We start from the raw sequence: 13521 nt of genomic DNA on the forward strand, positions 1-13521 counted from the left end.
ATAAATGAACAATTGGGGGGGAGGGACACAGCAGTGTATTATCAGCAGTATTGTCGCAGTATGCGCACATTTTTACTTGCAATTTGAATGGAAAATGACCAAAATCGTGGTTTACAATGAGTTAAATTGCGCAGAAACGCTACAGTAGCGCAAAGGCAAAACATTACCGAAAGGGTACTCTTTCGGAAAACTTTTTCAACTGGTGCCGGAAAGTTAAACAGATTTGTAAATTACTTCTATTTAAAAATCTTAATCCTTCCAGTACTTATTAGCTGCTGAATACTACAGAGGAAGTTCTTTTCCTTTTTGAAATTCTTTTTTGTCTTGTCCACAGTGCTCTCTGCTGACACCTCTGTCCGTATCAGGAACTGTCCAGAGCAGGAGAAAATCCCCATAGCAAACCTCTCCTGCTCTGGACAGTTCCTGACATGGACAGAGGTGTCAGCAGAGAGTACTGGACGAGACAAAAAAAGAAATTCAAAAAGAAAAGAATTTCCTCTGTATTATACAGCAGCTAATAAGTACTGAAAGGATTAAGATTTTTAAACACTGTAGAAGTCATTTACAAATATGTACAAACTTTCTGGCACCAGTTCATTTAAAAATAAAAAATTAAAGTTTTCCACCGGAATACCGCTTTAAGTCTAGGTTCACACCGTTGTTGTGCGCAGTCCCGTTTAGCACTTTTTTTTTTTTTTTGCGCAAAACATAACTGGCACTGCTAGGTCCTGACGGATCCCATTGACTTGAATGGGGTCCCTTTGGTGTCTGGTGTTTTACAGGAGAGGAGAAAAAGTATGAACGAGCCCTAAAAATGCAATATATAAACATTGGAAAAATTTCAAATAAATAATAATAATAATAATAATAATAAAAATAATAAAGAAATAATAATAAATAATATAGAAATAATAATAAATAATAATAATAAAAATAATAAAGAAATAATAATAAATAATATAGAAATAATAATGCATTTTCACACCATTACAAAGCTAGCGTAAACTTTGCGCCAGAATTTTCACGAAACCCGAGCATGAGCTTTCGAAAAAGTCCTGCGATTTACAGAAAAATCCTCACGACACGCCCACTTTTTGAAAAACTTGTAAGACTGTACAAACGTTTGTTATTTCTGGGGCAAACTCCTTCGAAAATGTAGTGCACGATTGTTTTGCAACAAAATTGTGGTTAAAAGGGGCGCAAAAGGAGTTTTGAATGATACCCCCCCACAATGTTCTTTCACCTGGGTGGCCCCTTAAAGTAGTATCCAAGATTAATAAAATGACAGCTTTTTTTCCCAAAAACTCAGTACGATTCATGTCAAGGGAACTGAGCTGCAATACCTCACACAGACTGAGGACATGAGTGGCACTGTTGTATTTTCCTCACCCTGGATAACCCCTGGGCCCCATGGCGGTTCCTGCTATGCCCGTGCTGGGAACTAGTCATGTGGATCAGGTATAACCCAGGCACCCGTAGCTTCAGTCCAGGCGGCCGATACATATAGCCTAAGACTCCTATCAAGACACCAACAGTCACCCCCATCATCCACACGTCCTCACCCATCGCAGCCCTCGCCGATCCATCTCCGCGCGCGTCCGCTCGGTCTAGACAGTGAAGCAGGTGAACGCAGCCAATAACCTCCGCCGCACTCCGGAGCCTCCGCTCAACAAACACAAATCTCTAGAGAGTCACCGGTCTGGAGCTGGGCGCACCCTTGTCACTCAAGGCAGTCACGAAAGCTTCTTAAAGGGACAGGACGCTTCAAAGGAGAGACAAACAAGGGACATACTGACTGACGAACACACGCCTAATGTTACGTAACGCTCTGCAACCCAGAGCAGGCAGCGCGTATAGTCCGCAAGTGATGGCGTCTGTGCCCACTGGGACCGCAGGGTAACAAAACCATTATATCCTCATCCTAACATTTACACTAAACTGCTTTTATTTGTTTTCTTATTAGTTCAATAGAATTCCAGAACGTCAGTAAACACTGACAAACAGATTGTAATTGTGCACGGTAATGCTGCTCTATACACCATTCTGGGTATGTGAAAAGCTGGGTGATCCAATCAGTTTCCTGCAGTGTTTCCTAACCGGTGTGCCTCCAGCTGCTGCAAAACAGCAGATTGCATTGAAGCGAGACACCTGGTGGCCAAAACATTAGAGCCTTCGGCTGTCAGGGAATTCTGGGAGTTGTAGTCTTGCAACAGCTGGAGGCACACTGGATAGGAAGCACTGCTATACAGCGAAGAAAACCAGGAAGACAATAAGGAATACAAACAAGCGGGGTCAGAACTAGGAGGACTACAAGGTACAGGACAACAGGCAAAAGAATAGTTGGGCCAGCCATGTTGACAATTGTAGTTTTGCAACAGCTGGAGGCACACTAATTGGGAAACACTGCTATACATGATAAGGGAACAAACCCAGAAAGACAGCAAGGAATACAAACAGACAAACCGGTGGGGTCAGGCAAACCAAGGTCAGAACTAGGAGGACTACAAGGTACAGGACAACAGGCAAAAGAATAGTTGGGCCAGTCATGTTGGCAATTGTAGTTTTGCAACAGCTGGAGGCACATTGGTTGAGGAAACACTGCCATACATGATAAAGGCCAGGGAACAAAATCAGAAAGACAGCAAGGAATACAAACAGACAAACAAGAAGGGTCAGGCAAGCCAAGGTCAGAACTAGGAGGACTACAAGGTACAGAACGACAGGCAAAAGAATAGTCAGGCCAACCATGCTGGGAGTTATAGTATTGCAACAGCTGGAGGCACACTGGTAGAGGAAACACCGACCTAAATAGTGCGGAAGCACATGAGTCTCTAGAGGCTCTAACTCTACTGGTTGATAACAGGGAGCAATAGTGAGCCCCCACTTCATGTGTTCTGTCTTGGTCTATCTGCTGCTGGAGAGAGAATTCCCCTAACAACAGGCAGTGAACAGCAGATTGCAGTGAAGCGAGACACCTGGTGGCCAAGACATTAGAGCCTTCGGCTGTCAGGGAATGCTGGGAGTTGTAGTTTTGCAACAGCTAGGAGCACTCTGGTTGGGAAACACTGGCTCAGATGTTAGCTGTATTGCTTAGAGCAATGTTTCCCAAGCAGAGTGCCTCCAGCTGTGGCAAGACTACAACTCCCAGCATGCCCAGACAGCCTTCGGCTGTCTGGGCATGCAGGGATTTGTAGTTTTGCAACAGCTGGAGGCACCCTGGTTAGAAAACACCTGCAGCTTTCAGATTGTCCAGGTATTCTCTCTCTGAACCAGCGCCTCTAGTGGCCATTCCACACATTACACATTGGGAGTTTGTTACCGGAGAGTTAGAATGTTGCAAATAAGAGCAGCAGTGTCTATATATTTATATACATGTATCTATATATTCTTAGTGCTGTAATAACTCAATAAATCGCTCCCACCTGAAGAACCGGTTACATAAAAAGGAGGACGGAATCTACAGGTGCACACCATGGCGGCGAGCGATGTAAATCTATACACGCCCTGCGCTATATTAGGGGGTCACACCCACTGGAATGTCACAGGCACATACTGGTGCAAACTAATGGAACAGAGGCTTGATGGTTACTGTCGCTTTAAGTGTTACACTTGGTAAATATTCTCCTGGGATTCAAATACCAATTTGGCGCAGCAGTAATTCTCTATAATGTTAGGTTGCACCCAATATGGCTGCCCAACCCTGTATCTTTAACTAGGCCAACAAGGCCCAGGCCTAGGGCAGCACTTTTCCAGGGGCGGCAGCTAGAAATATTTTGAGGCTCAAAGTGGAAAGGGTGGAGCCTAAAGAGGGAAGGTGGGGCCCAAAGTGGAAAGGGTGGAGCATAAAGAGGGAAGGTGGGGACCAAAGTGGAAAGGGTGAAGCATAGAGCGGGTAGGTGGGGCCCAACAAGGAAAGGGTGGAGCATAAAGAGGGTAGGTGGGGCCCAAAGAGGAAAGGGTGAAGCAAAGAGCGGGTAGGTGGGGCCCAAAGTTGAAAGGGTGGAGCATAAAGAGGGAAGGTGGGGACCAAAGTTGAAAGGGTAGAGCATAAAGAGAGAAGGTGGGGCCCAAAGAGGAAAGGGTGAAGCATAGACCGGGTAGGTGGGGCCCAAATTGGAAAAGGTGGAGCATAAAGAGGGAAGGTGGGGCCCAAATTGGAAAAGGTGGAGCATAAAGAGGGAAGGTGGGGCCCAAAGTTGAAAGGGTGGAGCATAAAGAGGGACGGTGGAGACCAAAGTAGAAAGGGTGGAGCATAGAGGGAAGGTGGGGCCAAAAGTTGAAAGGGTGGAGCATGAAGAGGGAAGGTGGGGCCCAAATTGGAAAGGGTGAAGCTTAATGAGGGAAGGTGGGGCCAAAAAAGGTGGTGGGTACATGAGCTAAGTCAGGCCTAGCCAAAATAAAATCTAAATACACCACTGCGGCCAGGTTGGATGTGGTATTGCAGCTCAGTTCTATTAAAGTGAAAGGTGCCAAGTTGTAATCCCACACACAACCAGGGGACAGACGTGACGCTCTTTTTGAAAGAAATTAGCTCTGTTTTTCTATTCCTGGATAACCCCTTTTAAGGAGTAATTTCTGGTGAATGCTGGGAGTTGTAGTTTTCTCAACAGCTGAAGGCACACTGCATGGGAAACCCTGATTTATTCAGACACAACACAAACGTCCACTTTTTGCAGGGAAGATGATTTTTACAATTTCAGTGACATCCCTGACATGTCCTAGATGGGAAGGTCTGATGCGGGAAGCTGGGTCTTTGTCCCATCCAGAGCCCCATAGGCTATAATGGGGCTCAGCGCCAGACCTATGGACCATCTGGCACAGTTGCCCTCCAGCTTGGTTCCACTGGATGAAAAAACACAATGCAATTCTCATTTGGCGCCTCCACGCTGGTTGCCAACCAGGGCCGCACGCACATCTCCTGCTGCCCCAGGAGGCATATGCACCCACACACACACAAGGCGCCAAGACACAATGTTTTATAAAGGTGCCTCATCCCACCCAGGTGCAGCGGTAAAACATCTCTGGACAACAACCCTCAATGGACTCAATGGGTGAGCGGTCTTGCTGACTGGCATCTCCCCTCATGCAGGAGGGCATTTAGGCCCATGGTTCCTGGTATCATCAGCTGATATAGTAGTTCACAAGCTCCTGTGCCCAGACCACAGCACAACCCTCTCCCCTGGTTTTTCGACTTCTTTGATAATGAGTGATGGAGCGGAATGTTAGTGTAGCATGTGGTACGGTGTATAGCTTAGGGAACCTGTGCTGTGTATTGTACGGTCATGCTTTGTGTGATTTTAATTTTTTTTATGACTTGTATTGATGACTGAATGATCAATAAAGCTTTGTATACAGCACAATATTCTCCAGACCCTGAGATCCTGACCTTACTACACATCCCCCCCACAACTGATCCTGCATCCATCACTCGACACACACTATACAGGTGCGGGGTATCCAGAAGACAAGTGCATGTTAACCCCTCCTTTTTTGCCCCTGACTATCAAAGTTCACTCGAACAGTCTCATATTCTGCTGGTTGAAGCTCTCATGGCCACCGTCTACTGCACATTCCAATTCCTCAGGTTGGTCTCACGGGGGCTACTGCAAACACTTCACCGATATCACATATCCCTGCAGCTGCATCTCTCACACCAGGGTCCCCTGAGGCTCCCCCTTTAGGAATCTCCCCCATTAGGAATCCCCCCATGGCTCTTAGCTTCGTTCTTTCCTCCACTCAGTACAGGAGACCTCTGCCTGCCATGTGACTTCAGCCACACACTGACTCACTTCCAGTAAGCAGTCCCTTATATAGCCTTCCCTGTCTATAGCACTGCAGAGCCATCTAATGGCAGCAGTTATTACTGCAGGTATACATTCAATGCAATGGGTAACATAGAAGGCAGAAAAAACTAAGTGATATCAACAACAGGAGGCGACAGTCACATCAGGAATCAGGATTACAGCAGCCTATTGTCTTCAGCATGGAAATCCAGACAAAACACAACTCTGTATCTAGATCACTGTTTTCCAAACAGTGTGCCTCCAGCTGTTGCAAAACGAAAAATCCCAGCATGCCTGGACAGATAATGTAGTACATGTGACCTGCAGTCCTATGTAACACCTCAGATAACACAGTGATAACTCTCTGAGTACAGATAATGTAGTAGATGTGACCTGCAGTCCTATGTAACACCACAGATAACACAGTGATAACTCTCTGAGTACAGATAATGTAGTAGATTTGACCTGCAGTCCTATGTAACACCACATATAACACAGTGATAACTCTCTGAGTACAGATAATGTATAGATGTGACCTGCAGTCCTATGTAACACCACAGATAACAGTGATAACTCTCTGAGTACAGATAATGTATAGATGTGACCTGCAGTCCTATGTAACACCACAGATAACACAGTGATAACTCTCTGAGTACAGATAATGTATAGATGTGACCTGCAGTCCTATGTAACACCACAGATAACACACAGTGATAACTCTCTGAGTACAGATAATGTATAGATGTGACCTGCAGTCCTATGTAACACCACAGATAACACAGTGATAACTCTCTGAGTACAGATAATGTATAGATGTGACCTGCAGTCCTATGTAACACCACAGATAACACAGTGATAACTCTCTGAGTACAGATAATGTATAGATGTTTCCTGCAGTCCTATGTAACACCACAGATAACACAGTGATAACTCTCTGAGTACAGATAATGTAGTAGATGTGACCTGCAGTCCTATGTAACACCACAGATAACACAGTGATAACTCTCTGAATACAGATAATGTATAGATGTGACCTGCAGTCCTATGTAACACCACAGATAACACAGTGATAACTCTCTGAGTACAGATAATGTATAGATGTGACCTGCAGTCCTATGTAACACCACAGATAACACACAGTGATACCTCCTAAATGACAAACTTAGCTCTGTTACACTGGACGTATATTGTCCTGCACAGAGGAATCCTGACAGGTATTGCAGCTGCAGGTGATCACGAGGCGGAGCAGACGGAACATTTTATGGAACATTGGCGCCATTTGTTGAATGGATTTGATGTCACATTTTTCCTTCTATAATGAATGGCGATAAATAATGAAAAAAAGTTTAAGGTTACGGGTGACATGTGATTCTGGGGTATGAGCGTTACCTGGGTGGGGGGAGGGGCAGGCTGCAGGTGAGTCACAGCCCCGCAGCAGCCGCCTGTAACACCTTTACCATTGTCTGGATACCGAGGGGTTAACTGCTGGTGTCTGGCTGGATGCGGCGCATGTTACTGACACAGGGCGCGGCGCTTCGGTTTTGAACTGTGAAATGATCAAAGAGGGTGTGCGTTCTGCGAAACGAAAGACTGGAATATCTAATGCACTGGTCTTCACTATGTGGCACTCTAGCTCAGTGTTTCCCAACCAGGGTGCCTCCAGCTGTTGCAAAACTACAACTCCCAGCATGCCTGGACAGCCGAATGCTGGGGGTTGTAGTTTTGCAACAGCTGGAGGCACCCTGGTTGGGAAACACGGCTTTAGCTGCTGCAGAACTACAATTCCCAGCATGCCCAGACAGCCTTAGGTACATCCAACCAGTGCAACCAGTGGGTCTCCAGCTGTTGCAAAATTACAACTTCCAGCATGCCTAGACAGCCTTTGGTACATCCAACAAGTACAACTAAAGGGTCTCCAGCTGTTGCAAAACTACAACTCCCAGCATGCCTAGACAGCCTTAGGTACATCCCACCAGTGCATCTCAGCTGGTGGCTCTCTAGCAGTGCAAAACTACATATCCCATGATGCCCCCGCTGCCTTCAGATATTTGGGCATGCTGGGATTTGTAGTTTTGCACAGGTTAAAGACCATTGCTCTAATGCCAGAGTCACACAGACCATCTACCAACTATCACTGAACTATCATAAAGCTACAACTGGCTGATACCAGGGAACAATAGATCTGCATTCAATGTTATTCTCACCATGGAGAATTAGTGCAAATAAATTCAAACTAGTCCTGGTATTCTGTGAACCAGGAAGCTCAAGTCCTGCCTACCGGTATATCATAATCAAGTACAGTGGTCTGCAAACTGTGGCCTTCCAGATGTTGCAAAACTATGACTCCCAGCATGCCCGGACAGCCATTGGCTAAAGTGAGTGTGAGGAGGGATTACATTCAGGAGGCAGCACCGTGGACCTATAGTAGTAGGAAAACTGGTATCTCCACAAGGAGCAGTTGCTCGTGACTGTATGGGTGAGGGTATGGGAGATAACAGGGAAGCCTTGATTTATCTTTCAGGCACAGTGTGGATCCTCTGGAGGAGGCAGACACGATTACAGTTACAGAGCCTAGGCTCTATCCCTCTCTCATGAACAAAGCACTATACCCCCCTTTCATGTGTTCGGTCTTGGTCTATTTGCTGCTAGAGACAGAATTCCCCTAACAACATCCAGTGAACAGCAGGTTGCAGAGAAGTGAGACACCTAGTGGCCAAGACTTTAGAGCAATTTATTCTGGGATAATGAGTCATTTTTTATAGATACTGGGAGTTGTAGTATGGCAACAACCAAACGCTGTCTGGGCAGGCTGGGAGTTGTAGTTTTGCAACATCTGGAGGTGCACAGTTTGGAGACCACCGATTTAGTATGTATGCAAAGTGGTCCTTATTCCTGTATACTAAATACCGATCGGCACCTTCTAGCAGGATATTGAATCACACATTTAACAACGGATGAAATTCGATGCAAATACAGTATTTTATTCTCTTTCCTATTTGACATAAATTGCACAGGCTGCACTTTAAGATTAAGATTAGCAACATATAAAATACGGACATGACATGGACGCTCGCCTTGCTTGTGCGTGCATGATTTTTACTGGCACAGTTTTTATTGACCAGTGTTGGTCCAGTAAGTAGATGCCCCGACTTAGTGTTCTACTCACCTGTATCTGGGATGTCTGTGACTCCGGCATCCATACTATTGACTGCGTTGCGGGGCCCGGAGAGGCGGGGGACAGGGTGGGCGAGTTATCCAGCACGTGGACGGCCTTAGTGATGGGACTGTAGGTCCTCACTCGCTCGTAGAAGACGTTGTCCCTGCTCTCCGAGGGGCTGCCGTTCTCCGACACCCAGTAGCTGGAGGTGGACATCACTCAGGACGAGGGGGGGGGTCAAACACCTTTATACCTGTAGACAAGACACGCAGGTGAATACAGGAGTCATAAAGAATGCATGCTGGGAGTTGTAGTCAAAGCAAAATTTTGAGAGTCGAATTTTTGCAGAGACTCTGAAAAACTGTGTGCAAGTCCGATCCCCTCCTCAGACCTCAGGCAAAACAAGCAGGTTCCCGACAGGTAATACAGCGCACAACATCCCTCCTGTCTTATATAATGTACAGCGCTGTATACACCAAGAGCTGACACCTTCAGCATTGACCTCGATCAGTGTTTCCCAAACCCGTTGTTACAAAACTACAACTCCCAGCATGGCTGTCCTGAATATTCTTTTGCTTGTTGTTCTGTACCCTGTAGTTCTGTACCCTGTATTTCTTAATGTCCTCCTGGTTTTGTTCCCTGACCCTTATCAAGAATAGTAGTGTTTCCCAATCAGTGTGCCTCCAGCTGTTGCAAAACTACAACTCCCAGCACGGCTGTCCTGACTATTCTTTTGCTTGTTGTTCTGTACCCTGTAGTCCTCCTGGTTCTGACCTTGGCTTGCTTGTCCCTGCTTTTTTTTCTGTATTTCTTACTGTCTTCCTGGTTTTGTTCCCTGACCCTTATCAAGAATAGTAGTGTTTCCCAATCAATGTGCCTCCAGCTGTTGCAAAACTACAACTCCCAACACGGCTGTCCTGAATATTCTTTTGCTTGTTGTTCTGTACCTTGTAGTACTCCTGGTTCTGACCTTGGCTTGCTTGTCCCTGCTTTTTTTCCCCTGTATTTCTTACTGTCTTCCTGGTTTTGTTCCCTGACCCTTATCAAGAATAGTAGTGTTTCCCAATCAATGTGCCTCCAGCTGTTGCAAAACTACAACTCCCAGCACGGCTGGCCTGACTATTCTTTTGCTTGTTGTTCTGTACCTTGTAGTACTCCTGGTTCTAACCTTGGCTTGTTTGACCCTGCTTTTTTTTTTATCAGTATTTCTTACTGTCTTCCTGGTTTTGTTTCCTGGCCCTTATCAAGAATAGTAGTGTTTCCCATGAGGTGTGCCTCCAGCTGTTGCAAAACTACAACTCCCAGCATGCCCGGACAGCCAACGACTGTCCGGGCATGCTGGGAGTTGTAGTTTTGCAACAACTGGAGGCACAAGGGTTGGGCAACAGCAACACATGAGAAGCAACTGATATCAGTCATGTGTTTCTGGAGGCTCTAAGTCTACTGGCTGATAACAGGGAGCAATAGTTTGCATTGAAAACAAAACGTTTTCATGCACCAGGTTTGCAAGTTGCAAATGGAGCAAAATAAATAATGTCACAAAATCAGTTGTGTCACAAAAGCAGCCCTGGTCTAAGCAGTGAACTGCTGATAATGATGACTAAAGTGATGGTGAAGGAGGATTACATTCAGGAGGCAGCACTGTGGACCTATAGTAGTGGGAACACAGGTGTCTACAGCTGGGCAGTTGCTCAAAATTGTATGGGTGGTGAGGGAAGACAGGGAATCCTTGATTTAGCTTTCAGGTACAGTGTGGATCCTCAGGAGGTGGCAGACAGGTTGACAGATTACAGGTATACAGCCCAGGCTCTATGCCTCTTTCCTGAACACATCTCTAACACGAATCCCCCACTTTATGTGTTCTTCCTTGGTCTATCTGCTACTAGAGACAGACAACAAGCAGTGGACAGCAGATTGAGACACCTAGTGGCCAGAGGTGAGAGGTCATCTGCTGCCAGTCTCTACACTACACCTTTACTGAATACAATTCCAGCCCTGTGCCCAGAGCAGATACTGGTGACGTCACCCTGAATATAATGTAATAAACCTTGTATAGCAGTGTCCTCCAACCTGTGGCAAAACTACAAATCTCATCAAGATAAGAGTTGTAGTTCTGCAACATCTGGCAGCGCCAGGGGTGACACAGGAGAGCACAGGCTGCACATGGAGTTATTTACACCAGAGGAGCTGTACCTATATATAAACACACCCTATACACAGGCAGGAAACCAGGAGCCAATATACACTGACAGGACCCCTCAAGGCAAACAGGACCTCTATATACAGACAGGACTCCCATACAGACAGGACCCCCTATATATACCAGGACCCACTATAAGCAAACAGGACCCTTATATATACCAGGACCCCCTATAAGTAAACAGGACCCCAATAGACAGACAGGACCATTATATATACCAGGACCCCCTATAAGCAGACAGGACCATTATATATACCAGGACCCCCTATAAGTAAACAGGACCCTTATATATACCAGGACCCCCTATAAGTAAACAGGACCCCTATAAGCAGACAGGACCATTATATATACCAGGACCCCCTATAAGCAGACAGGACCATTATATATACCAGGACCCCCTATAAGCAGACAGGACCATTATATATACCAGGACCCCCTATAAGCAGACAGGACCATTATATATACCAGGACCCCCTATAAGCAGACAGGACCATTATATATACCAGGACCCCCTATAAGCAGACAGGACCATTATATATACCAGGACCCCCTATAAGCAGACAGGACCATTATATATACCAGGACCCCCTATAAGCAGACAGGACCATTATATATACCAGGACCCCCTATAAGCAGACAGGACCATTATATATACCAGGACCTCCTATAAGCAGACAGGACCCCCTATACACAATCGGACCCCCTGTACCTGCAGACAGTCGCGTCTCTTCCTCTTGTCTCCGTCCACACTGGGACTTCCAGCTCCTGCAGATTGTTTGGGCAGAAACTCTCACACCTCCCCCCCCGGGAGTCTATAGGCTGCGGAGCCCGTCACACAGGAGGGGGCGGAGACAAACAGGATAGGGGGCGGGGACAGACTGGAAAGGGGGCGGGGACACAACGACACCGCCGGGTGACGCAGCAGACAGGTGTGTGTTACCTGCCGCCTCCTCCTGCAGACAGCGCGGGGCTGTATATATGGGGCTGTATATAAGGAGCTGTGTATATTGTGCTATGTATATATGGGGCTGTATATATGGTGCTGTGTATATAAGGGGGATGTGGGGGCTGTGTGTATGTGGGGGGCTGTGTATATGGGGTTGTGGGGCTGTGTATATGGGGTTGTGGGGCTGTGTATATGGGGTTGTGGGGCTATGTATAGGGGGGCTGTATGTACTGTGCTGTGCATAAGCAGCTGCAAACTGTCATCCTGACATTCTATTCGTCAACCAGAAACCTACAAACCAGCCTGTCCTGCCTTGTGTTCCCCCCGACATCTGTCCTGCCACGTGTGTTCCCCCCGACATCTGTCCTGACGCGTGTTCCCGCCGACATCTGTCCTGCCACGTGTGTTCCCCCCGACATCTGTCCTGCCGCGTGTGTTCCCCCCGACATCTGTCCTGCTGCGTGTGTTCCCCCCGACATCTGTCCTGCTGCGTGTGTTCCCCCCGACATCTGTCCTGCTGCGTGTGTTCCCCCCGACATCTGTCCTGCTGCGTGTGTTCCCCCCGACATCTGTCCTGCCGTGTGTGTTCCCCCCGACATCTGTCCTGCCGCGTGTTCCCCCTGACATCTGTCCTGCTGCGTGTTCCCCCGACATCTGTCCTGCCGCGTGTGTTCCCCCCGACATCTGTCCTGCCGCGTGTGTTCCCCCCGACATTTGTCCTGCCGCGTGTCCCGCCCCCCCCCCGACATCTGTCCTGCCGCGTGTCCCGCCCCCCCGACATCTGTCCTGCCGCGTGTCCCGCCCCCCCCCGACATCTGTCCTGCCGCGTGTCCCGCCCCCCCGACATCTGTCCTGCCGCGTGTCCCGCCCCCCCGACATCTGTCCTGCAGCGTGTTCCCCCCGACATCTGTCCTGCCGCGTGTTCCCCCCGACATCTGTCCTGCCGCGTGTCCCGCACCCCCGACATCTGTCCTGCCGCGTGTTCCCCCGACATCTGTCCTGCCGCGTGTTCCCCCGACATCTGTCCTGCCGCGTGTTCCCCCCGACATCTGTCCTGCCGCGTGTTCCCCCCGACATCTGTCCTGCCGAGTGTTCCCCCCGACATCTGTCCTGCCACGTGTTCCCCCCGACATCTGTCCTGCCGCGTGTTCCCCCCGACATCTGTCCTGCCGCGTGTCCCGCCCCCCCGACATCTGTCCTGCCGCGTGTCCCGCCCCCCCGACATCTGTCCTGCCGCGTGTCCCGCTCTCCGACATCTGTCCTGCCGCGTGTCCCGCCCCCCGACATCTGTCCTGCCGCGTGTCCCGCCCCCCCGACATCTGTCCTGCCGCGTGTCCCGCCCCCCGACATCTGTCCTGCCGCGTATCCCGCCCCCCGACATCTGTCCTGCCGCGTATCCCGCCCCTGACATCTGTCCTGCCGCCCCCCCCCGACA

The 13521-nt window shown here is 48.2% G+C and overlaps 1 protein-coding gene across 5 annotated transcripts in view; it reads right to left on the minus strand.

Moving 5' to 3' along the window:
* The window catches only part of POF1B (POF1B actin binding protein), a gene marked incomplete in the record, with an annotated part of 126140 nt that extends 114103 nt beyond the window's left edge, over nt 1-12037 (minus strand). For all 5 annotated transcript variants that reach the window (XM_056540431.1, XM_056540430.1, XM_056540429.1 and 2 more), the window contains 2 exon segments: nt 8950-9193; nt 11850-12037. In XM_056540431.1, the coding sequence (XP_056396406.1) occupies nt 8950-9156 (207 nt within the window).
* Nucleotides 12038-13521: the final 1484 nt, after the last annotated feature.

The sequence above is a fragment of the Hyla sarda genome, chromosome 9 (genome assembly GCF_029499605.1).
Source record: "Hyla sarda isolate aHylSar1 chromosome 9, aHylSar1.hap1, whole genome shotgun sequence".
Classification (NCBI taxonomy): domain Eukaryota; kingdom Metazoa; phylum Chordata; class Amphibia; order Anura; family Hylidae; genus Hyla; species Hyla sarda.